The 23,188-nt window shown below is 52.1% G+C and overlaps 1 protein-coding gene across 1 annotated transcript in view; it reads left to right on the plus strand.

The window, feature by feature from the left end:
- The first annotated feature begins 4,670 nt into the window (after positions 1-4,670).
- Positions 4,671-23,188, plus strand: part of LOC142304095 (uncharacterized) — a 58,658-nt gene continuing 40,140 nt past the window's right edge. The window contains exons 1-7 of the mRNA XM_075346127.1: positions 4,671-4,822; positions 7,269-7,344; positions 7,426-7,557; positions 15,259-15,382; positions 16,853-16,913; positions 18,415-18,461; positions 19,339-19,414. Of these exons, the coding sequence (XP_075202242.1) occupies positions 4,710-4,822; positions 7,269-7,344; positions 7,426-7,557; positions 15,259-15,382; positions 16,853-16,913; positions 18,415-18,461; positions 19,339-19,414 (629 nt within the window). The 5' untranslated portion in view covers positions 4,671-4,709. The remainder of the gene's footprint in view (positions 4,823-7,268; positions 7,345-7,425; positions 7,558-15,258; positions 15,383-16,852; positions 16,914-18,414; positions 18,462-19,338; positions 19,415-23,188) is intronic.

Genomic DNA, 23,188 nt, shown 5'->3' on the forward strand with positions numbered 1-23,188 from the left:
CAGTATTTGTGGCTAAAACCAGGAGTGGGTGAAAAATACAGAAGTGGTGACGTGTTTCTATTATACTTTCACTCTTATTGGTCCACTCCTGGTTTTGGCCACAAATACTGAAGTAAAAACTTCACCAAATACTCAGTGTGTGAACATGGCCTTACATTGTATATTCACATCAGTCAAAATGTGAGTGACGCAGTGACAGTCACAACAAACTTGTGACTGGAACGTCCCCAAAACACCAGTAATAATCTATACTTAAGGCCAAATAATACAATGGCTTGAATCTGGAATGATTTTGGATGCACAGCCCAAACAAACAATCTACAAAAAGGGGCAATAAAGAAACCCTGTGCGAACCTTAGTGTGATGAGCAGGCGCTCCTCTGCGGAGATGCAGAGCCTCATACAGGTGTTCATGAAGGTCAGGCCGGGGCGCAGCTCCTCCAGGAGTTTGTCAAACGTCTGCACCGACATCCGGCAGAAGACCACAAACCTGTCCGGGTGCTGGCGAAGGTCCGAGTACAGAGAACGAAAGTGCCTTCTGGTAGGAATTTGGGCCGCTATGGGGTGCACCCAGTACCGTCTCCTCCTCCTCCGCCGCCGTTCTTCTTCTGCCCTATATCCCCGCACCCCAAACCGTCGGGACACCAGCCACAGCAGGAGAACAAGCTCAACAGTCATTATGGTGGAATCCAGTGTCTGTAAGGGACAGAGAAGCAGAATGTGGGAGCAAACACCACAGTGTCAGAGGCTGGGCAGTAAGGCCGGTTTCACACATCCGGCTTTTTGCCGTTTTGCCGGATGCGGCGCTCTCCCGTACAGTTAATACAGTACTATGACAGCGCAACAAGCGCCGGTCACATGCTGTCATGTGACCGGCGCATGTGACCCGGAAGTTACAGCGCTGTCATTGTACTGTATTAACTGTACGGGAGAGCGCCGCATCCGGCAAAACGGCAAAAAGCCGGATGTGTGAAACCGGCCTACGATGGCCGATCAGGTGGCTTTTATACCTTTCTGACCAAAAGCGAGTGTCTATAAATCACACGTAAAAACCGCAGACACGTCACATGGACAGAACTAACGGACACAGATGAAAACTAGTTCAGGGCTATGTGCGCACGACGAGTAATTGACTGTAGAAATTTCTGCATCTCCTGGCAGAAAAAAAAAACCAAAAAAAACTTTTTACCGCATTTTTTGGTGTTTTTTTTACCCATGCATTCTTGCCTGGAAAAGCTACAAAAAAAATGCTGCCAGAATTCACATGCTGCAGATTATTTCTGCACCAAAACTGCAAAGGGATTAAATAAACGGAAAAAAAAGTGTGTAGAAAACTTCAAGATTCTCATGGACTTTGCTGACAATGATTTGCACGTGGTTTCGTGCCAAAACTGCACCCAAAAATGCAATAAAAACGCACTGTGTGCACAGCCCGACACCGCCTGGGTTTTCAGGATGAGACTTGGATAATTTTTCATACGATCGGCTCAGTATCAGATTTTTCATTTTGTTTTTTAATAAACATTCTACTTTGAGTTTTTTTATGCAGTTTTAATGATTTTAAGAAGTATACTAATTGGGGCCATTTTTGGTGGTCCTCATAACAAAAGCATCAGGAAAAATGTTATTCAAACAGCGGCCAAAAGATGCATCTAATATATAAAGTGTGTGTGTGTGTGTGTGTGTGTGTGTGTGTGTGTGTGTGTGTGTGTGTGTGTGTGTGTGTGTGTGTGTGTGTGTGTGTGTGTGTGTGTGTTTTTTGGCATCTGCACAGTCGCAGCTACAGCCACAAAATTTTGCACACTCACACGTCTGGACCCCGAGAGCGTCATAGGCTATGTTGTGAGGCGAAATTTTAACCCTGCGCGTTCCAATTTACCAATCAATTTTGCCCCTATCTACATAATGGGGAAAAAGTGAAACGAAAAGTGTATCCGCAGCGTCGCATTTACAATCACGAAAATTTGCACAGACACCTCATGTGACCCAGGGAACATCGTAGGCTAGGTTTTGACAGGAAAATTTAACCCGGCGCTTTCCAGTTACTCTACAAAAAACATGCCTCCATTAAAGTGAATGGAGTCTGGAACTACAGGTTATTAGTAGGAGCTGTGATTGGTTGCTATAGGAACAAAAGACATTCATAGTATAAGAACCTTATATGTGAGGTAATAAGATGTCAGTGGGGAGACGGGGACAGAGAGAGACCGGGGACATTACTTGGCCAATTTAGTTAAATCTATGTGGAATATCTGTGGTGTTGAAATATATGTTGTGAAATGCTTCTATTAGCTTAGATTTTGCCTTTTAACAATTACATTTCTATTTGTTTTGTGGTTTTTGTGTGCAGAATACATTTTTGTTAATACATTTTGTTAACGACAGCTATTAACCCGGGCAAAGTCGGGTAGTACAGCTAGTATATTATATACGGTATATACTAGAAGGTGGCCCGATTCTAACGCATCGGGTATTCTAGAATTGATTGTGTAGTTAATGTATGCTTTTTGTTATATATATCGATGTTGTGGTGTGTAGTTGCCAGTGTTTGTGTAAGGCACTGTAAATGTTCTGGGTGTTGATGTGTGTGAGAGCGGTGTTGTATGTGTGTTGCGTTGTGTGTGTTGCGTTGTTTGTGGAGCGCTGTGTGTCTGCAGCGTTCTGTGTGTGTGGTGCTGTGTGTGTTGCGCGGTTTGTGTGGGTGTGGAGTGTGTGTTTTGAGAGAGGTATGTTTTGTGCAGTGTGTGTGTTGCGCGGTATGTGCATATATTTGTGTATGCCGCGGTGTTTGTGTGTTGGGTGTTGTGTGTGTGTGCGCGGCGTTGTCTGTGTAGGGCGGTGTTTGTGGTTCCCAGTGTGTGTGTGGTGTGTGTGTGTGTGGTGTGTTGTGCGGTGCGCGTGTGGCGCTGTGTGTGTGTTTTGGGGGCAGGTGTGCACCCCCATCGTGCTCCATCCCCCATGCTGCGCACCCCCCATCGTGCTCCATCCCCCATGCTGCGCACCCCCCCCATAGTGCTCCATCCCCCATCGTGCTCCATCCCCCATGCTGCGCACCCCCCATCGTGCTCCATCCCCCATGCTGCGCACCCCCCATCGTGCTCCATCCCCCATGCTGCGCACCCCCCATCGTGCTCCACAGTCACATCAGACAGTATACACGCACACATCTGATCGCATACACTCACACCCCACTTCTCCCTGTGCCCTCCGGTGGGTGGTCCCAGCAGCTGTGCTGCACGCCGTGCTCCTCTGCCGACACTCACAGATCCGATTGCATACACTCACACATCAGAACACACGCACACACCCGATCGCATACACACACATTGACAATATCGCACATACGCGCTCACACACTCACAACATCCGGAGATACCACATGCTTACGGCCATGTGATCCTCCGGCAGGTCCTGGAAGGTCCCTGCACGCACAGTATCGCCGCCGAGAAGTAAGCGATATCACTGGATGTTGTGAGTGTGTGGATGCAATCTGATGTGTGTGTGAGGTGTGTGTGAGAGTGAGTGAGTGTGATCTGATGTGTGTGTGTGTCTGTTCTTATGTGTGTGTGCGTGTGTGTGTGTGTGTGTGTGTGTTCCGCCGCTGCAGGACCTTGATGCGCTCACCTGCTCCCGGTCGGCGTCTGGTGAGTATGACTGCGGGGTCTTCTTTCTTCTATCTTCTCTCTTCTGGGGGTGCCCGCTGTCTATAATGAAGTGTCTTGCAGTGTCTTTAACTCTTTCACCGCTGCATGACACTTGATTATTGACCGCAGCGTATGCCGGCTCCCTGCACATGTGTACCGGGAGCCGGTGTACGCTGGAGCGGGGCTGAGCGGGCGAGGCGTCAGTGTATGCCGGCTCCCTGCACATGTGTACCGGGAGACGGTGTACGCTGGAGCGGGCGATGCGTGCGGAGGTCCGGCGCGACCGGCTAATCCATGTGGGGGGCGGGGCCAGGCCGAGGCGAGCGGCCAATCCGTGGGGGGGTGGAGCCAGGCCGAGCCCAGCGGCCAATCCGACAGTTGTTACTTTTATGACACTTACGGTGACACTGTCACGTGACACAATTTTGGAGCAAGACAGACAGACAGAATAAGGCAATTTATATATATATATATATATATATATATATATATTAAAATGCAGTCTGTGCAGTACAGGCGCCATCTCCTGTATAAACAAATGGAGGCAGATGGAGGGGGACAAATAGCTTTTTTATGGGGATTTTGGCCCAACATTTGTGACAAAAAACAAACTGTGTGTGACCCCCATCAGCCAAAATCCAACCACCCCAAGGGGAGCTGAACTGACCTCCTGTATACCCAAATCTCAGAAAACCCCTGTCCTCTCCTTTCCTCCGCTCTCCTCTTCTGCAGGTGGACAGATTACATGCCAGTCGGATATTATCTTATTGCAGTCCCTCTGAAGAATGTGAGCAGGTGCCGGTCACTACCGTGGGGGAAAGCTTTCGTTTCTAGGCTCACATAAAGGAGGGGGCTCCAGCCCCCGCAGCCGGTGGTACTCTCAGCAGCCAGACACGTGCCACTTCCTTGTAGAAAGGTGAGCACTAACTAAAGCAAGCACACCCGGGATATAAGGAAATTGCCTTCCTGCCCACATCAAACATGGCGCCATCCGGTCGATGCTCTCGCAACGTCATCACTCTGCGCGCCGGCTGTGACGTGCCTCCGTAGCGTGGCCGTGGCCCGGATGGCTCTGCGCTCCACACTGAAGTTTCGAGATTCGTTTCTCCGGATCCCAGTCTCCCGACACATCCACCTCCAGTCCGCAGCCATGAAGAGCAAGAACTTCATACCTGACCGGTGAGAGCAGGCGCCATACCGGGAAGGGGGATCGGGCTGGACGCAGTGGTGGATAGAGAGCTAGATCCAGGGGGGGCTGGACGCAGCGGTGGAGGGAGAGCTAGATCCTGGGGGGGCTGGACGCAGCGGTGGAGAGGGAGCTAGATCCAGGGGGGGCTGGACGCAGCGGTGGAGAGGGAGCTAGATCCTGGGGGGGCTGGACGCAGTGGTGGATAGAGAGCTAGATCCTGGGGGGGCTGGACGCAGCGGTGGAGAGGGAGCTAGATCCTGGGGGGGCTGGACGCAGCGGTGGAGAGGGAGCTAGATCCTGGGGGGGCTGGACGCAGCGGTGGAGAGGGAGCTAGATCCTGGGGGGGCTGGACGCAGCGGTGGAGAGGGAGCTAGATCCTGGGGGGGCTGGACGCAGCGGTGGAGAGGGAGCTAGATCCTGGGGGGGCTGGACGCAGCGGTGGAGAGGGAGCTAGATCCTGGGGGGGCTGGACGCAGCGGTGGAGAGGGAGCTAGATCCTGGGGGGGCTGGACGCAGCGGTGGAGAGGGAGCTAGATCCTGGGGGGGGCTGGACGCAGCGGTGGAGAGGGAGCTAGATCCTGGGGGGGCTGGACGCAGCGGTGGAGAGGGAGTTAGATCCTGGGGGGGCTGGACGCAGCGGTGGAGAGGGAGTTAGATCCTGGGGGGGCTGGACGCAGCGGTGGAGAGGGAGCTAGATCCTGGGGGGGCTGGACGCAGCGGTGGAGAGGGAGCTAGATCCTGGGGGGGCTGGACGCAGCGGTGGAGAGGGAGCTAGATCCTGGGGGGGCTGGACGCAGCGGTGGAGAGGGAGCTAGATCCTGGGGGGGCTGGACGCAGCGGTGGAGAGGGAGCTAGATCCTGGGGGGGGGCTGGACGCAGCGGTGGAGAGGGAGCTAGATCCTGGGGGGGGCTGGACGCAGCGGTGGAGAGGGAGCTAGATCCTGGGGGGGCTGGACGCAGCGGTGGAGAGGGAGCTAGATCCTGGGGGGGGCTGGACGCAGCGGTGGAGAGGGAGCTAGATCCTGGGGGGGCTGGACGCAGCGGTGGAGAGGGAGCTAGATCCTGGGGGGGGCTGGACGCAGCGGTGGAGAGGGAGCTAGATCCTGGGGGGGCTGGACGCAGCGGTGGAGAGGGAGCTAGATCCTGGGGGGGCTGGACGCAGCGGTGGAGAGGGAGCTAGATCCTGGGGGGGGCTGGACGCAGCGGTGGAGAGGGAGCTAGATCCTGGGGGGGGCTGGACGCAGCGGTGGAGAGGGAGCTAGATCCTGGGGGGGGGCTGGACGCAGCGGTGGAGAGGGAGCTAGATCCTGGGGGGGGGCTGGACGCAGCGGTGGAGAGGGAGCTAGATCCTGGAGGGGCTGGAGATGGGGGTGACATCCTGGGGGGGGCTGGACGCAGTGGTGGAGAGAGAGCTAGATCCTGGGGGGGCTGGAGATGGGGGTGACATCCTGGGGGGGCTGTATACAGGAGGCGTTATACTGAAGGCGCTTGGCACCAAATGCCCCGTTTTGATCCCATTTCTCGCAGGGACGCGTGTATGATTAGTGCACGGGCCCAGGAGGTGAGGCTGCTACTACCAGGGGGAATTGTGCACTAGATGAGTTATTGGGCCGTATACTGTCCTGGCACAGCGGCCCCTCCTGTCTTTGGCCGCCTGTGGTCTCGTTTATGTAAACTACTAAGGCCGGAGGGCAGTGGTGCCCATATGGAATAGGCTGCATGGCGGGGGCATCACAGGCCGTAGGTTAGCGGGAGCCTTCTGTACCCAGCAAATTGGGGAGGCTGCCACCTACAAGGAATCACTGGGAGATGGAAATCCACCTCTGGACTGGTGACATCCACACTGGATGTAATACTGGGCATATGGGTAAGGCTTAAGGACCCTCATTAATCTTGCACAACTCTCGTTCCCATGGTTACAGGGTCCCACCATCTCTACCACAGCAGATATGACCGCACTTGTACTGATCCACAGAATACACTCCACATGTCATTTTTAATAGATACAAAGTCTGAAAAACTAAACCTCAAAACTGCTAAATAATTCCTTTTTCTGTTTAATTACATTGTATGGAACAATAAGGAGGGGTCCGGGACTGCTATCGATGGCTGCCCTCAGTGGCCCTCCCACCAGCCGTTACCAGGTCCTATGGAGCCAGGAAGGCAGTGCTCGGTACGCTGTAATGGCCGCTCCCAGTCACATCAGTAGGAGTTGAGCTGCTGTCCTGAGTGCTCGGAGCTGTTCATGCTCCATGTACTCCCAGAGGCCGCAGGACTCTGTGACGGCTGATTGTGGGGGAGCGCACCAATCTGATACTGATGACCTATCCTAAGAATATGGTCATCCGTATCACGGTCCTGGAGAACCCCTTTAAATAGTGGGGTTTTCTAAAATTCATCTAATTCTCTGAAAACCCCTCTCCTCTCCTCCCGCAGGTGGATAGATTACATTCCAGTTGGGAAGCGCATCCCGGGAACTCGTTTTATTGCTTTTAAAGTCCCTCTGAAGAACGTAAGCTTTGTATCTGGACGGCGATGGCCGCGGTGTTACTGTATGTAGCGGAGCTGACGCTTTTGTGCTGATCACTTTCAGATTTACGATGGCAAACTTGCACCTTGGCAGCGATTCTCCCCATCGGATCTGGTAAATGACATTAAGAAGCAAAATGAAGAACTAGGATTGGTTGTGGATTTAACCTGCACCCAGCGCTACTACTCCCCGCAGGTAATCACCGATGGGCGCAGGGTCTGGCAGGCTGTCAGTCTCCGTACACACTGCGCTGGTGGCTGCTGCCTGGCTCGTATGCCAATGAGTAGACATGTGGTGTTGATTATTCAGCTCTATGCCCGGCAGTGGCTTCAGCCTGAACAGTTGTTGTGACATCCATCCACCATAGCGGAATAGCGCAAAACAAATATTGCTGCAGTGTGCGTTCTCCTCCGTATCTCTATCCTACTACACCTCTCTGGAGCCGGGACACCGCGTACATCCGGCTTCAGAGTAGTGCGTATGACTGGAAGTGAAGACGACTTCTGATCACGCACAGTGAGCCACTCTGAAGCCGGGACACACAATGCTGGGAGGCACAAAGCTGTGCACATGTGGCTTTGTATAGAGATGCTGGGCATTGTAAAGCATGTCCTCACACCAACAGGAGCGGGAGGACATGCTAAGTGGGCAGACTAGCTGGAGAACTAAATAAGCAAGGATGGTTGACCTTAGGGAGATCAACATCCAACACCGCGGAGACACCATCACGTTTCTCAACGCAGTGATTCTAGAGCAGGAGAACTAATGCCTGGACAACTAGTCACAGCCCCCATTAGTATTTCTGAAGACCATTTATGAGATGTTATTTCTAAAGATCTTTGTGTCGTACTATATGGAGGGACTGTTAGGCAGGGATCTTACATATGTGCACAGACCTGCTTGTGGTCCTGGGTGCCCAGAGGACCTTACATGTTCCTTTTAAAGGGAACCTGTCGGGTGTAATATGCACTCAGTACCAGTTCTGGGTGTATATTGCTAATCCCTGCCTAACTGTCCCTGTATACACTAGCATAGATAAAGGGATCTTTAGGAAAAGTATATCTAAAGATCTTTTACCGTATGCTAATGAGAGAGGAACTATTCCCCTGGGCATTAGTCGCCCCTCATTAGCATGTTAGTACGTCCCTGTGGGCATGCTATCATGCTAATGAATACGCAGCCTCACAGGATGATCTCACTCACCTCTCTGTTGCCATTGCGTCTGACGGGAGATTTCAGCTCAGGGCACATGATCCCGGAGTTTGGATCATCCGCACTACTTCAGTTTGAAGCCAGGATTCGTACACCCGGCTTCATAGTGCGCATGACCCAAACTCCGGGATTATGCGTACTAAGCTGAAATCCCCCGTCTGATGTGATTGTGATGGAGAGATGAATGATATCATCCTCTGATCCTTCACATTCCTTATCATGATAGCCCGCCCACAGGGGTGTACTAACATGCTAATGGGGCGACTAGCCAGGGGAAGTAACGCCCACGGGACTAGTCCCCGCGCTCATTAACATACTGTAAAAGATGTTTAGAAATACTTTTCTTTGTCGCTCTATTGGGAGACCCAGACAATTGGGTGTATAGCTACTGCCTCCGGAGGCCACACAAAGTATTACACTTAAAAGTGTAAGGCCCCTCCCCTACTGCCTATACACCCCCCGTGGGATCACGGGCTCCTCAGTTTTCATGCTTTGTGCGAAGGAGGTCAGACATCCACGCATAGCTCCACTGTTTAGTCAGCAGCAGCTGCTGACTTTGTCGGATGGAAGAAAAGAGGGCCCATACTAGGGCCCCCAGCATGCTCCCTTCTCACCCCACGTTTGTTGGCGGTGTTTGTTAAGGTTGAGGTACCCATTGCGGGTACGGAGGCTGGAGCCCACATGCTGTTTTCCTTCCCCATCCCCTTAGGGCTCTGGGTGAAGTGGGATCCCATCGGTCTCCAGGCACAGGAGACCGTGCTCCGTCCACAGCCCCTGGGAATCTGCTGGACATGGAGCTGAGTATCGTCAGGGACAGGACCCTGCTACATTAAGGTACTCTGTGTCCCCGTACAAATCGCGCACACACACTGCAGCATTGCTGGGTGTGTTAGTGCGCTGGGGACAGCAGCGCGACACGCTTGTGCTTTACTCACCGCAGCTTTGCTGCGTGAGTTTATGTATTAGGGACTGCCGCGCCAGCCGCTGCTGGCGGTTTTTTACACTGCGGCGCGGCTGGGACTTGTGGTGCGCCGGGGACTTCCGCGCTGGCCGTGCATATATGACGGCCGCGCTTATAAATCGAGTCCCCGGCTTTTGCGGCCTAGTTCCGTTTCGTTCCCGCCCCCAGGCCTGCCAGTCAGGGGAAGGGCGGGACGCTGGTCAGAACGTCAGCGCTGAGGGCTGGAGTCTGCTTAGCATACTCCACCCCCCTCACTGGGCACAGTGGGACGCCAGTTTCCCGCACTTTGTCTGGGGCACGCCCACGGCCCGCCCCTCTTCATAGGACGCCGGCAGCCATTCCTGTTTGCAGTCTGACTGGAGAGGGGAGACAAGCTCTGGGAGACCCAGACACGGGATTCTGGCAACCACACACCCGCTGGCAGCGGGCGGTAAGCGGCATCTCGGGTGCTGACCCCACTAGTGCCGAAGTGTTCATTTGTACTTTATGCTTGTATGCTATACAGTGCACTGTACGGTCGCTATTCTTGGCTATATACCCTCCTAGATTGCTAGACAACAGCATGTCGTCCGCAAAAAGCAAGGGGGCCAAGACACAGGCTTTCTATGCTACTTGTACCGCATGTGGGGCTGTTCTACCGGCAGGTGCCACTGACCCCCATTGTGTGCAATGTTCGGCCCCTGTAGCACTTGCTCAGCCAGGGTCTCTGCTAGAAGTGGCCCAAGGAGAACCGCCTGTGAACACTGTCCAGGTGACAGGGACGGAGTTTGCAGTTTTTGCTGATAAACTGTCGGTGACTATGACTAAAATCCTTGAGACTTTGCAGTCCAGACCGGTAACTCAGACCATGGGCACTGTTGATTCAATGCTCACTGGCCTCCCCCATTTGGAACAAATCCGTGCTCCGGGGGGGTCCCATGCATCCCGGTGTGATGGCTCTGACACGGACGACAGTCCCAGACAGCCTAAGCGAGCTCGCTATGAGCGACCCTCGACTTCATCACACTGGTCAGGGTCCCAGCAGGAGGACTCTCTGTATGATGAGGCAGAGGTAGCTGATCAGGATTCTGATCCTGAGACCGCTCTCAATCTGGATACACCTGATGGGGACGCAATAGTGAATGATCTCATAGCGTCCATTAATAAAATGTTGGATATTTCTTCCCCAGCTCCTCCAGTGGAGGAGTCGGCTTCACAGCAGGAGAAATTCCATTTCAGGTATCCCAAGCGTAAATTGAGTACTTTTCTGGACCACTCTGACTTTAGAGAGTCAGTCCAGAAACACCATGCTTGTCCAGATAAGCGTTTCTCCAAACGTCTTAAGGATACACGTTATCCCTTTCCCCCTGACGTGGTCAAAGGCTGGACCCAGTGTCCCAAGGTGGATCCTCCAATCTCCAGGCTTGCGGCTAGATCCATAGTTGCAGTGGAAGATGGGGCTTCACTTAAAGATGCCACTGACAGACAGATGGAACTCTGGTTGAAATCCATCTATGAAGCTATCGGCGCGTCGTTTGCTCCAGCATTCGCAGCTGTATGGGCACTCCAAGCTATTTCAGCTGGTCTGGCACAGATTGACACTGTCACACGTACATCTGTTCCGCAAGTAGCGTCCTTAACCTCTCAAATGTCTGCATTTGCGTCTTACGCTATTAATGCTGTCCTGGACTCTACAAGCCGTACGGCAGTGGCGTCCGCCAACTCCGTGGTTTTACGCAGAGCATTGTGGTTAAGGGAATGGAAGGCAGATTCTGCTTCCAAGAAGTGCTTAACCAGTTTACCATTTTCTGGTGACAGACTGTTTGGTGAGAGATTGGATGAAATCATTAAACAGTCCAAGGGTAAGGATTCTTCCTTACCTCAGCCCAGACCAAATAAACCCCAACAGAGGAGGGGACAGTCCAGGTTTCGGTCCTTTCGAGGCTCGGGCAGGTCCCAATTCTCCTCGTCCAAAAGGACTCCAAAGGATCAGAGGAGCTCAGATTCTTGGCGGGCTCAGTCACGCCCAAAGAAAGCAGCTGGAGGAACCGCTACCAAGGCGGCTTCCTCATGACTCTCGGCCTCCTCTCTCCGCATCCTCGGTCGGTGGCAGGCTCTCCCGCTTTGGCGACATTTGGCTGCCACATGTCAAAGACCGTTGGGTGAGAGACATTCTGTCTCACGGGTACAGGATAGAGTTCAGTTCTCGTCCTCCAACTCGATTCTTCAGAACTTCTCCGCCTCCCGGCCGAGCCGAGGCTCTTCTGCAGGCGGTGTGCTCTTTAAAGGCAGAAGGAGTGGTGATCCCTGTTCCTCTTCAGGAGCAAGGTCACGGTTTTTACTCCAATTTGTTTGTGGTGCCAAAAAAGGACGGGTCTTTCCGTCCTGTTCTGGACCTAAAACTGCTCAACAAGCACGTGAAAACCAGGCGGTTCCGGATGGAATCCCTCCGCTCCGTCATCGCCTCAATGTGTCAAGGAGATTTCCTAGCATCAATAGACATCAAGGATGCTTATCTCCACGTGTCGATTGCTCCAGAGCACCAGCGTTTTCTACGCTTCGTTATAGGAGACGAACACCTTCAGTTCGTAGCCCTGCCTTTCGGTCTGGCGACAGCCCCAAGGGTCTTCACCAAGGTCATGGCAGCAGTAGTAGCAGTCCTGCACTCTCAGGGTCACTCTGTGATCCCTTACTTGGACGATCTACTTGTCAAGGCACCCTCTCAAGAGGCATGCCAACACAGTCTGAACGTTGCGCTGGAGACTCTCCAGAGTTTCGGGTGGATCATCAACTTTTCAAAGTCAAATCTGACTCCAACCCAATCGATAACATACCTTGGCATGGAGTTTCATACTCTATCAGCGATAGTGATGCTTCCGCTGGACAAACAGCGTTCACTACAGACAGGGGTGCAATCTCTCCTTCAGGGCCAGTCGCACCCCTTGAGACGCCTCATGCACTTCTTAGGGAAGATGGTAGCAGCAATGGAGGCAGTCCCTTTTGCGCAGTTTCATCTGCGTCCACTACAATGGGACATTCTCCGCCAATGGGACGGGAAGTCGACGTCCCTAGACAGGAACGTCTCCCTTTCTCAGGCAGCCAAGGACTCTCTTCAGTGGTGGCTTCTTCCCTCCTCACTGTCCATAGGAAAATCCTTCCTACCCCCATCCTGGGCGGTGGTCACAACGGACGCGAGTCTATCAGGGTGGGGAGCAGTTTTTCTCCACCACCGGGCTCAAGGTACGTGGACTCAGCAAGAGTCCACCCTTCAGATCAATGTTCTGGAAATCAGAGCAGTGTATCTTGCCCTACGAGCCTTCCAGCAGTGGCTAGAAGGCAAGCAGATCCGAATTCAGTCGGACAACTCCACAGCGGTGGCATACATCAACCACCAAGGAGGGACACGCAGTCGGCAAGCCTTCCAGGAAGTCCGGCGAATTCTGACGTGGGTGGAAGACACAGCATCCACCATATCCGCAGTTCACATCCCGGGCGTAGAAAACTGGGAAGCAGACTTCCTCAGTCGCCAGGGTATGGACGCAGGGGAATGGTCTCTTCACCCGGACGTGTTTCAGGAGATCTGTCGCCGCTGGGGGAGGCCGGACGTCGACCTAATGGCGTCCCGGCACAACAACAAGGTCCCGGCCTTCATGGCACGGTCTCACGATCTCAGAGCTCTAGCGGCGGACGCCTTAGTCCAAGATTGGTCGCAGTTCCGGCTGCCTTATGTGTTTCCACCTCTGGCGCTGTTGCCCAGAGTGCTACGCAAGATCAGGTCCGACTGCCACCGCGCCATCCTCGTCGCCCCAGACTGGCCAAGGAGGTCGTGGTACCCGGATCTGTGGCATCTCACGGTAGGACAACCGTGGGCAATACCAGACCGACCAGACTTGCTGTCTCAAGGGCCGTTTTTCCATCAGAATTCTGCGGCCCTGAGCCTGACTGTGTGGCCATTGAGTCCTGGATCCTAGCGTCTACAGGATTATCTCAAGAGGTCATTGCCACCATGAGACAGGCTAGGAAACTAACCTCTGCTAAGATCTACCACAGGACGTGGAAGATATTCTTAGCTTGGTGCTCTGCTCAGGAAGTTTCTCCCTGGCCATTTGCTTTGCCTACTTTTCTTTCCTTCCTGCAATCCGGGTTGGAAAAAGGTCTGTCGCTCGGCTCCCTTAAGGGACAAGTCTCTGCGCTATCTGTATTTTTTCAGAAGCGCCTAGCACGACTCCCTCAGGTACGCACGTTCCTGCAAGGGGTTTGTCATATCGTCCCTCCTTACAAGCGGCCGTTAGAGCCCTGGGATCTGAACAGGGTTCTAATTGCTCTCCAGAAGCCGCCTTTCGAGCCTATGAAGGATGTTTCCCTTTCTCGTCTTTCACAGAAAGTGGCTTTTCTAGTAGCGGTCACATCTCTTCGGAGAGTGTCCGAACTAGCAGCACTGTCATGCAAATCCCCCTTCCTGGTGTTTCACCAGGACAAGGTGGTTCTGCGCCCGATTCCGGAGTTTCTTCCTAAGGTGGTATCCCCCTTTCATCTCAATCAGGATATCTCCTTACCTTCTTTGTGTCCTCGTCCAGTTCATCAATGTGAAAAGGATTTGCATTTGTTGGATCTGGTGAGAGCACTCAGAATCTACATTTCCCGCACGGCTCCTCTGCGCCGTTCGGATGCACTCTTTGTCCTTGTCGCCGGCCAGCGTAAAGGATCGCAAGCTTCCAAATCCACCCTGGCTCGGTGGATCAAGGAACCAATTCTTGAAGCCTACCGTTCTGCGGGGCTTCCGGTTCCCTCAGGGCTGAAGGCCCATTCTACCAGAGCCGTGGGTGCGTCCTGGGCATTACGGCACCAGGCTACGGCTCAGCAAGTGTGCCAGGCGGCTACTTGGTCGAGTCTGCACACTTTTTCCAAGCATTATCAGGTGCATACCTATGCTTCGGCGGACGCCAGCCTAGGTAGACAAGTCCTTCAGGCGGCAATTGCCCACCTGTAAAAAAGGGCCGTTTTTATGGCCCTATCACGAGGTATTATTTTACCCACCCAGGGATTGCTTTTGGACATCCCAATTGTCTGGGTCTCCCAATAGAGCGACAAAGAAGAAGGGAATTTTGTTTACTTACCGTAAATTCCTTTTCTTCTAGCTCTAATTGGGAGACCCAGCACCCGCCCCTGTTTTTTTGTATACACATGTTGTTCATGTTGAATGGTTTCAGTTCTCCGATATTTCTTCGGATTGAATTTGTTTAAACCAGTTATTGGCTTTCCTCCTTCTTGCTTTTGCACTAAAACTGAGGAGCCCGTGATCCCACGGGGGGTGTATAGGCAGTAGGGGAGGGGCCTTACACTTTTAAGTGTAATACTTTGTGTGGCCTCCGGAGGCAGTAGCTATACACCCAATTGTCTGGGTCTCCCAATTAGAGCTAGAAGAAAAGGAATTTACGGTAAGTAAACAAAATTCCCTTCTTTCTAAAGATCCCTTTATCTATGCTAGTGTATACAGGGACGGTTAGGCAGGATTAGCAATATACACCCAGAACTGCTCGTGGTGCTGGGTGGGTATTGGACCTGACCGGTTCCCTTAGTAAAATCTCCTAATGGATGAGGACCCTGATGGAGCATTGCTGCCACCACAGGGGATGGGGATTGTCTCTGTATATAAACAGCCTCCATATTATACGCAAGCTCATGAATTGTACCATTATACAGGAAGCAGAGCTGTGAATGTGTTTTTATTTTGTTTTATACAGGAGCTTCCCAAGACAATACTGTATTCTAAGATCTTCACAGTGGGCCATGCGGTGCCCAGTGACCAAGTGATCGCTCAGTTTAAACACATTGTCAACAAGTATCTCAGTGAGAATTCTGGGAATGGTAAGTCGTGTCCATACACCGGGCAGCCATTGGGCATTGTTATTAATGAATAGTACGGATAGCGGTGTAACAGCCACTTACCACCTTCCCATATGATGAGGTCATGGTGCGTTCAGATTGTAAGTGCACCCTGCAGTCAGCTGTACAGGCACCCCTGTGATGGAGCTGTACCTGTGCCACCCACAGCAGGAGCCCACTTACACGGAAACCACCCGCACAAATATCAGCCACAAAATAGAGAAAATCCAATTATTATGTCCAATTTAAATATTCCAAAAAGGTCTCCACAACAATGTACAGAGCATGACGTGGATAAAAAAACGGATAAAGGTCAACGCGCTTCTAACCAAGTGTGGTCACTAGTCACTGAATGTGTGCTGAACATAAGTTATAACATGATTTTCACGAGCCGGCGTCACCCCCAGCTCTAGGAGTCTCACCAGGCGTGCGGCTCATTTTTGCCTCGTGACTGCGCCTTTTGAAACCAGGTGTATGCTTCAATAGGACACTGCGCATGAGCGGAAGTTCAGAAGATTGCTCCATCTTCTTCTAAAGTTTCGGTCATATGCAGTGTGCCTATTGAAGCAGGGAAGTGTACACTCGGCTTTTGAGGTACTGATGTGGCCAAAATGAGCCATCCCCAAGATTCCCCTGAGGTGATGCTGTTTTGTGGAAATCCAAGTTATCACAGGTGAAGAATGTAGTAGAGGGCTAATTAGGCAGGGAAATTGGGCATACATATATAAATGCTGCTGGGTTGGAGGACAGAGGGGACCTGAGGGGTTCCTTTTTTTTTTAAGGCCTCTTTCACACATCTGTGTAAAATACACATTTTGCATGATCCATGTGTAGGCGCGTATATGTGCATGTGTCAGTGTTCATCGTGGTGTATCCGTGTGACATCCACATAGCACACAGACATCATGAACAGCTATACGTACCCGCCTCCGGCGCTGCTGCTGTGTCTGGTCCTCGGGGCAGTGAATATGCTGAGTGGGGGTCGGAAGCAAGTGACAGCAGTGCTGGAGACATCAGCGGTGGAGACAGGTGAGTATAGAAAAGCATTTTATTTCACAGACATGTGTTTTCTCCGGTACATGTCACACAGATCACATCAGTGGGCGGGCTGTTGTGATATCCGATTATCCGTGCTCCCAAAGAAAAACTGACATGTTGCCGTGTGGAGCACACAGACACATGTATGCTCTACACGGACACACTGTCCATGTGAAAACATGCACATGTGCGCAGACCCATTAATTGTAATGGGTCTTCGTGTGTCCAGGTCTCCAGTACGTGTGAAACCAGACATCACCTGTACCGGAAACACATATGTGTGAAGGAGGCTTAAGGCTCTGAGTATATCACGACCCAATTAAAAGTGGTGTGATTTTATTTATTTTTTCCTGTGACTCCAGTTCTTATGTGTTAGTAGTTCTTCCTCCTAAATGTGTGTTTTTGTTTTTGCAGAAAAGCTTGTTGGTGTTCATTGTACTCATGGGCTGAACAGGACGGGATATTTGGTGTGTAGGTGAGTGCATGAGAAGTCTGTGGTGTCGGTCTGGACGGGCTCACACCGCCTTTTTCCTGCTCGTTCCTGACTCCATTTGGAGCTTCTGCCTGAATACCCAATAGCATGTTGTCGGATGTGCTGCTAACAAGACATTGATGTTCGGTACAAAATATGAGCTGCGTGGTACCGGCTTTGTACACTGTGCTGGGAACAGCCGATCAGTGGGGTCCGGGTGTCACGCTGATATTGGTAAGGACACCAGTGCTCTGGCCAGACAGGAATGTTTGCATGTAATAGTGAACGGTCAGATGTTTTGATGACTGGTGCTGCGATTCCCTAGTTTCTAGAGTGAAAGACAGACACTTGGTTCTGTCGGGTTCCCCTCAGCTCCTTGACTACTCGCTGCACCTGAATTTTTGCATTTTGGGAATTGCAGCACTCGGACGCTGCTAATTAAAGACTAAAGGCTGCTTTACACGCAGCGACATTGCTAGCAATATCACTGGTGAAAGCACCCGCCCCTGTCGTTTGTGCATCGCGGGCAAATCGCTGCCTGTGGCGCACAATATCGCTAGGCCCCGTCACACGGACTTACCTGCCCAGCGACGTCGCTGTGGCCGGCAAAATGCCTCTTTTCTAAGGGGGCGGTTCGTGCAACGTCACACGGCAGGCGTCCAATAGAAGCGGAGGGGTGTAGATCAGCCGCATTATCAACACTCCCACCTTGTTGCCAGAGGACGCAGGTACGGTGTTGTACGTCGTTCCTGGGATGTCACATGTAGCGATGTGTGCTGCCTCAGGAACGACGAACAACCGGAGTCCACAACGACATTTTGAAAATGAACGACCTATCAACGATAACGTGAGTATTTTTGATCGTTAACGAGGCCGGATGTGCGTCACGAATTCTGTGACCCCCAACGACATCTCGTTAGCAATGTCGTTGCGTGTAAAGCCCCCTTAAGATGTGTCCCTATATCAAGGACTCTCCGGTGTAATTACAAATTAGGGCTCTTTTCCACTTGCATACCGCTTCTGATGTGAGAGCATGGGAAGTGATATGCTAATGACCCTCTGCTGCGGGTGTGAGACAACTGTTATCCGATCTTGTGATCGTATCATAGCTGTGGAGACGAGGGAGGGAGCACTTTCTCCCACCTCTGCTGCCTGTCTCTGCGTACATTGCACTGCAGTCGGATGACATGCGAGTGCAGTGCAATGTTTCACACACTCCCATAGGCTTGTGTGGGGGTGCGTGAGCCGAGGCTCACTGCCAAACGCAGCATGCTGCGATTGCACTGACGGCACGATTCGTGTAGTGAAATAAAAAGAAAGAGGACATTGCCTCATTGATTAACACTGGTGCAAATGCAATCCAAGGTTTTATCGGATCGCACTCGCACCAGACAATTGCAAGTGGAAAAGAGCCCTTACTCTGTAGTTTTCTTGACACTTTTAATGCATCTTGGCCTGTGTCACTGTGTCCAACTCATTAGTTTTGCTGTTTCTCTTTTCTTAGGTATCTGATTGATATGCTACGCATGGAGCCATCTGAAGCCATAGAAAGTGAGTATACCATCATATGCGCACCCCTTGTTGCCTCTGGCGGCTCCCTGGTCATAAAAACCGCAGATTTTATACAGCCATTGTACAGATGAATATTACAAGAGTCACCGCAGTTCTCCTCGTGCGGGTATCTCTGACTAACCATGTATAGAGCCAAGCAAGGCTTTAAAGATCAGGCGATATCATATTTTTGGTTTTATAAGACGCACCTAAAATTTAGAAGGGGGGGGGGGAAAGATGGCATCCGTTTTACAATTCGGTGGTGTCTTAGAGCGGGTGGTGGTGTTTGGAGCGGGGTCACAGGTGGCAGGGGCGGTGCTGGAGTACGGTGATGGCTGTGGGCGGTGCAGAGGGGCCCCCAAGTGCTGGCTACGGCGCTGCTCTGTGCTAGGGACAGTGGGCACTGCTCGGTGCTGGTGCTCGATGTGTGTGGTAAGGCACTGGCCATTCTGAAGATGTAGGTGGTGCGGGCTTCAAAGAAATGGCGTCCAGAGTCGGTGTGTGCACAGATGAGAGCTGAGAGCAATTATTGAAGAGTGATTATTTGAAGCCCTTACCGCCGACATCTTTGGAATGGCCCGTGCCCCGCCGCGCAGACCAGCGCCCGCAGCACAGCATCGTCCTGCCTCCTGTGACCCTTCTCCACTACCCCCCCAGTAGATACATTTGGATTTTAAGGCAAACCCCTCGTTTTCTTCCCAAATGTTCGGGAGGAAAAGTGCGTCTTATCTGAAAAATACAGTAATTTGCTGTTTCTAGTGCTGAGGCAGCCATAGCTTTGGAGAGATGGTAACACTCGCTACTTTACCCAAACAGCAGCACATTTACTAATTTGCTGCGTTTTGTACAAGGAGCGTCACACTTAATCTTTTTACAGAATTTAACAGCAGCCGTGGACACAGCATAGAAAGGAGCAATTATCTAGAAGACCTCTTACATGGTAACGCTAGGAGGTAGGTAACTACCCTAATCTTTTGATTATGTGTACGTTCAGTCTCCCCTCCTGAGACTGAAAGTCCTAAACATATGCACAGCAATACCACAAAAACTTGGCACCTGATATTCCCTGACTTTAACCTCTCCCCAATTCAGCCAGTTTCTGTCTTAGCAATTTTGGGTTTTTGTTTTTTTTTTTTTTTTGTTCCCCAGAGCCATAGTTTTGGGGGGTTTTTTTGTGTTGTGTGTTTTGTTTGGGTTTTTGTTTTTGTTTTTTTTTTTGTTTTTTTTTATCATGACAGCATTCATTCTGCCCCATATTGTACTGGAAAAATAAATACATTTTGAATGGGGGAGAAACTCCATGTTTTTACATCCTACATTGTGTGATAAAAATGACCTCTCATTATGATTCTCCCCATCAGTACGATTGCAATGATGCCAAACATGTCCATATTTTATTTATTTTTATTTTTTCTTGTTTTAGTTGTGAAAAAAAAAGTTAACCAATTATAGACATGACGTATGCTATTGCTATCCAGAGGCTTGAGGGTGTAGTGGGCTTCATGTGAAAGCAAAGCTGGCATATTACGCAACACTACTGTATCTGTACAGAAACGTCAATTTCTTTGTCGCTCCATTGGGAGACCCAGACAATTGGGGTGTATAGCTTCTGCCTCCGGAGGCCACACAAAGTATTACACTTTAAAAAGTGTAACCCTTCCCCTCTGCCTATACACCCTCCCGTGCATCACGGGCTCCTCAGTTTTATGCTTTGTGTGGAAGGAGGCACACATCCACTCATCATCTCATTTTAGTTATATCGGTTGGAAGAAAAGTGGGCCCCCACGGGGCCCCCGGCATGTTCCCTTCTCACCCCACTATGTCGGCGGTGCTGTTAAGGTTGAGGTACCCATTGTGGGTACAAAGGCAGGAGCCTCATGCCGTCTCCTTCACCATCCCTTAGCAGCTCTGGGAGAAGTGGGATCCTGAGCGGTCATCCAGTCACTGGGACCGTGCTCCCTCCGCAGCCCCTGTGGGATTCTGTCGGACAGGAGTTTATTTATCCTCAGGGACCGGGCCCTGCATCACTAAGGTACTCTGTATCCCCATGGGGGATGTGCATGGAGCGCCTGCATCCCGGACGCTGCAGCAGCTGCTTATTTGTGACGGCCGGCGGACTTCCGCGCCGACCGCGCCTGTTTGTCGGCCGCGGTATTAAATTTAGTCCCCGGCTTCAATTGCGGCCTAGTAGACAGGCCCGGGGGCGGGAGTTTTGCTATCAGGGATAAGGGCGGGACTGCCGACCTGACGTCGGCTGTGAGGGCCGGAGCATCCTGTATGTTTCCTCCCCCCTCACTGATCACTGTGGGGACTCCAGATTCCCGCACTTTTCTAACGCCGCCGACGGCTCCACTCCTCCCCTGAGAGCTCCAGCAGCCATTTCTTTGGCATTCTGCCTGTGGAGGATTTCCTGGAAAGAGCTCGCAACGCTGGGAGACCTAAGGCAGGGAATCTGGAGGACACACACTCCGCTTTTTAGCGGTCGGTAAGCCACACCGGTCACCCGGTGCTGGTCCCCTTAGGGTGCCGGAATAGATACTATATATATTTATATATTTCTGTTCGGTCGGGCTGTATACCCTTCCCATATACCCTCAGTGATCACTCTCCTGGGAGACAACAGCATGTCGTCCACAAGGAGCAAGGGTGCCAAGACACAGGGTTATTTTGCGACCTGTACCTCTTGTGCGGCTAAGTTACCTGCGGGTTCCACCTACCCTCACTGTGAGCAATGCTCAACCCCTGTTTTGCTTCCGCAACCGGAGCCTCGGTCACTAGTGGGCCCCTCGGCTCAGGTAGAATCCCTTGCTCCCCCTGTCCAGGCGGCAGGGACAGAGTTTGCAGTTTTTGCTGAAAAACTCTGAGTCACTCTCACAATCCTTGGCTCAGTCTATGGACAAATGGTCTGCCAAGCTGCTTGAAGCTTTGCAGTCCAGACCGGTCCCTAAACAGGCCCCGGGCCCTGTTGGATCTTCACCTCCGGGCCCCTCTCTGCCCGCGCCGCAGCACGTTCCCAGGGGGGGCCCTAGGTCTCACGTGGAGGACTCCGGCCCGGACCACAGTCCCAGACCGGCTAAGCGGGCCCGCTGGGAATCTTCCCCGACTTCTTCACGCTGCTCGGGTTCCCAGCGTGAGGACTCTCTGGAGGACGAGGCGGACGTCGCTGCTCAGGGCTCTGACACTGACGTTGCCCTCAATCTTGATACACCTGAAGGGGACGCCATAGTAAATGATCTTATCTCGTCCATCAACCAGGTGTTAGATATCTCTCCCCCGCCGCCACCTGTAGAGGAGTCGACTTCTCAGCAGGAGAAACACCTGTTTCGGTTCCCTAAACGTACACGGAGTGCGTTTTTCGATCACTCTAACTTCAGAGATGCTGTCCAGAAGCCCTGAGCGGTTCCGGACAAGCGCTTTACTAAGCGCCTTACTGACACACGTTACCCCTTCCCTTCTGACGTTGTTAAGGGTTGGGCTCAATGTCCCAAGGTGGATCCCCCAGTCTCTAGATTGGCGGCTAGATCTGTGGTATCGGTTGCAGATGGATCATCGCTAAAGGATGCCACTGACAGGCAGATAGAGCTCCTGGTGAAATCCATCTATGAAGCCACGGGCGCGTCTTTTGCCCCGGCCTTTGCAGCCGTGTGGGCACTACAAGCTATCTCAGCTTGTCTGGCTGAGATTAATACGGTTACACGTAATTCTGCTCCGCAGGTTGCGTCTTTGACTTCTCAGGCATCAGCTTTTTCTTCCTACGCCATGAACGCAGTTTTAGACTCTGCTAGCCGTACAGCGGTGGCATCCGCTAACTCTGTGGCAGTCCGCAGGGCCATGTGGCTGCGCGAATGGAAGGCAGACTCGGCTTCCAAGAGGTTCTTAACCGGTTTACCGTTTGCTGGCGACCGCTTGTTTGGTGAACGTTTGGATGAGATTATTAAGGAATCCAAGGGAAAGGACTCCTCCTTACCCCAGTCCAAACCAAAGAGACCTCAGCAACGAAAAATACAATCGAGGTTTCAGTCCTTTCGTCCCTCCGCCAAGCCCCAATCCTCTTCGTCCAGCAGGCCGGAGAAAGGCCAGAGGAACTCCTATGCGTGGCGGGCTAAGTCACGCCCCCAAAAGGCCGCAGGAGGCACTGCTTCCAAGGCGGCCTCCTCATGACTCTCGGCATCCCCGAACCGCATCCTCGGTCGGTGGCAGGCTCTCCCGCTTTTGCGACGCCTGGTGGCCACATGTTCAAGACCGATGGGTGAGAGACATTCTGTCTCACGGTTACAGGATAGAGTTCAGCTCTCGTCCCCCGACTCGTTTCTTCAGAACATCTCCGCCCCCCCGAGCGTGCCGATGCACTTTTTCAGGCGGTGAACGCTCTGAAGACAGAAGGAGTTGTGATCCCTGTTCCCCTTCAGGAACATGGTCGCGGCTCTTACTCCAACTTGTTTGTGGTGCCAAAGAAGGACGGCTCGTTCCGTCCCGTTCTGGACCTCAAACTACTCAACAGACATGTGAGCACCAGACGGTTTCGGATGGAATCTCTCCGCTCTGTCATCGCTTCGATGTCACAAGGAGACTTCCTAGCATCGATCGACATCAAGGATGCTTATCTCCATGTGCCGATCGCACCCGAACATCAACGCTTTTTGCGCTTCGCCATCGGGGACGAACACCTTCAGTTCGTAGCATTGCCTTTCGGCCTGGCGACAGCCCCACGGGTGTTCACCAAGGTC

This window comes from Anomaloglossus baeobatrachus, chromosome 4 (genome assembly GCF_048569485.1).
Source record: "Anomaloglossus baeobatrachus isolate aAnoBae1 chromosome 4, aAnoBae1.hap1, whole genome shotgun sequence".
NCBI lineage: Eukaryota > Metazoa > Chordata > Amphibia > Anura > Aromobatidae > Anomaloglossus > Anomaloglossus baeobatrachus.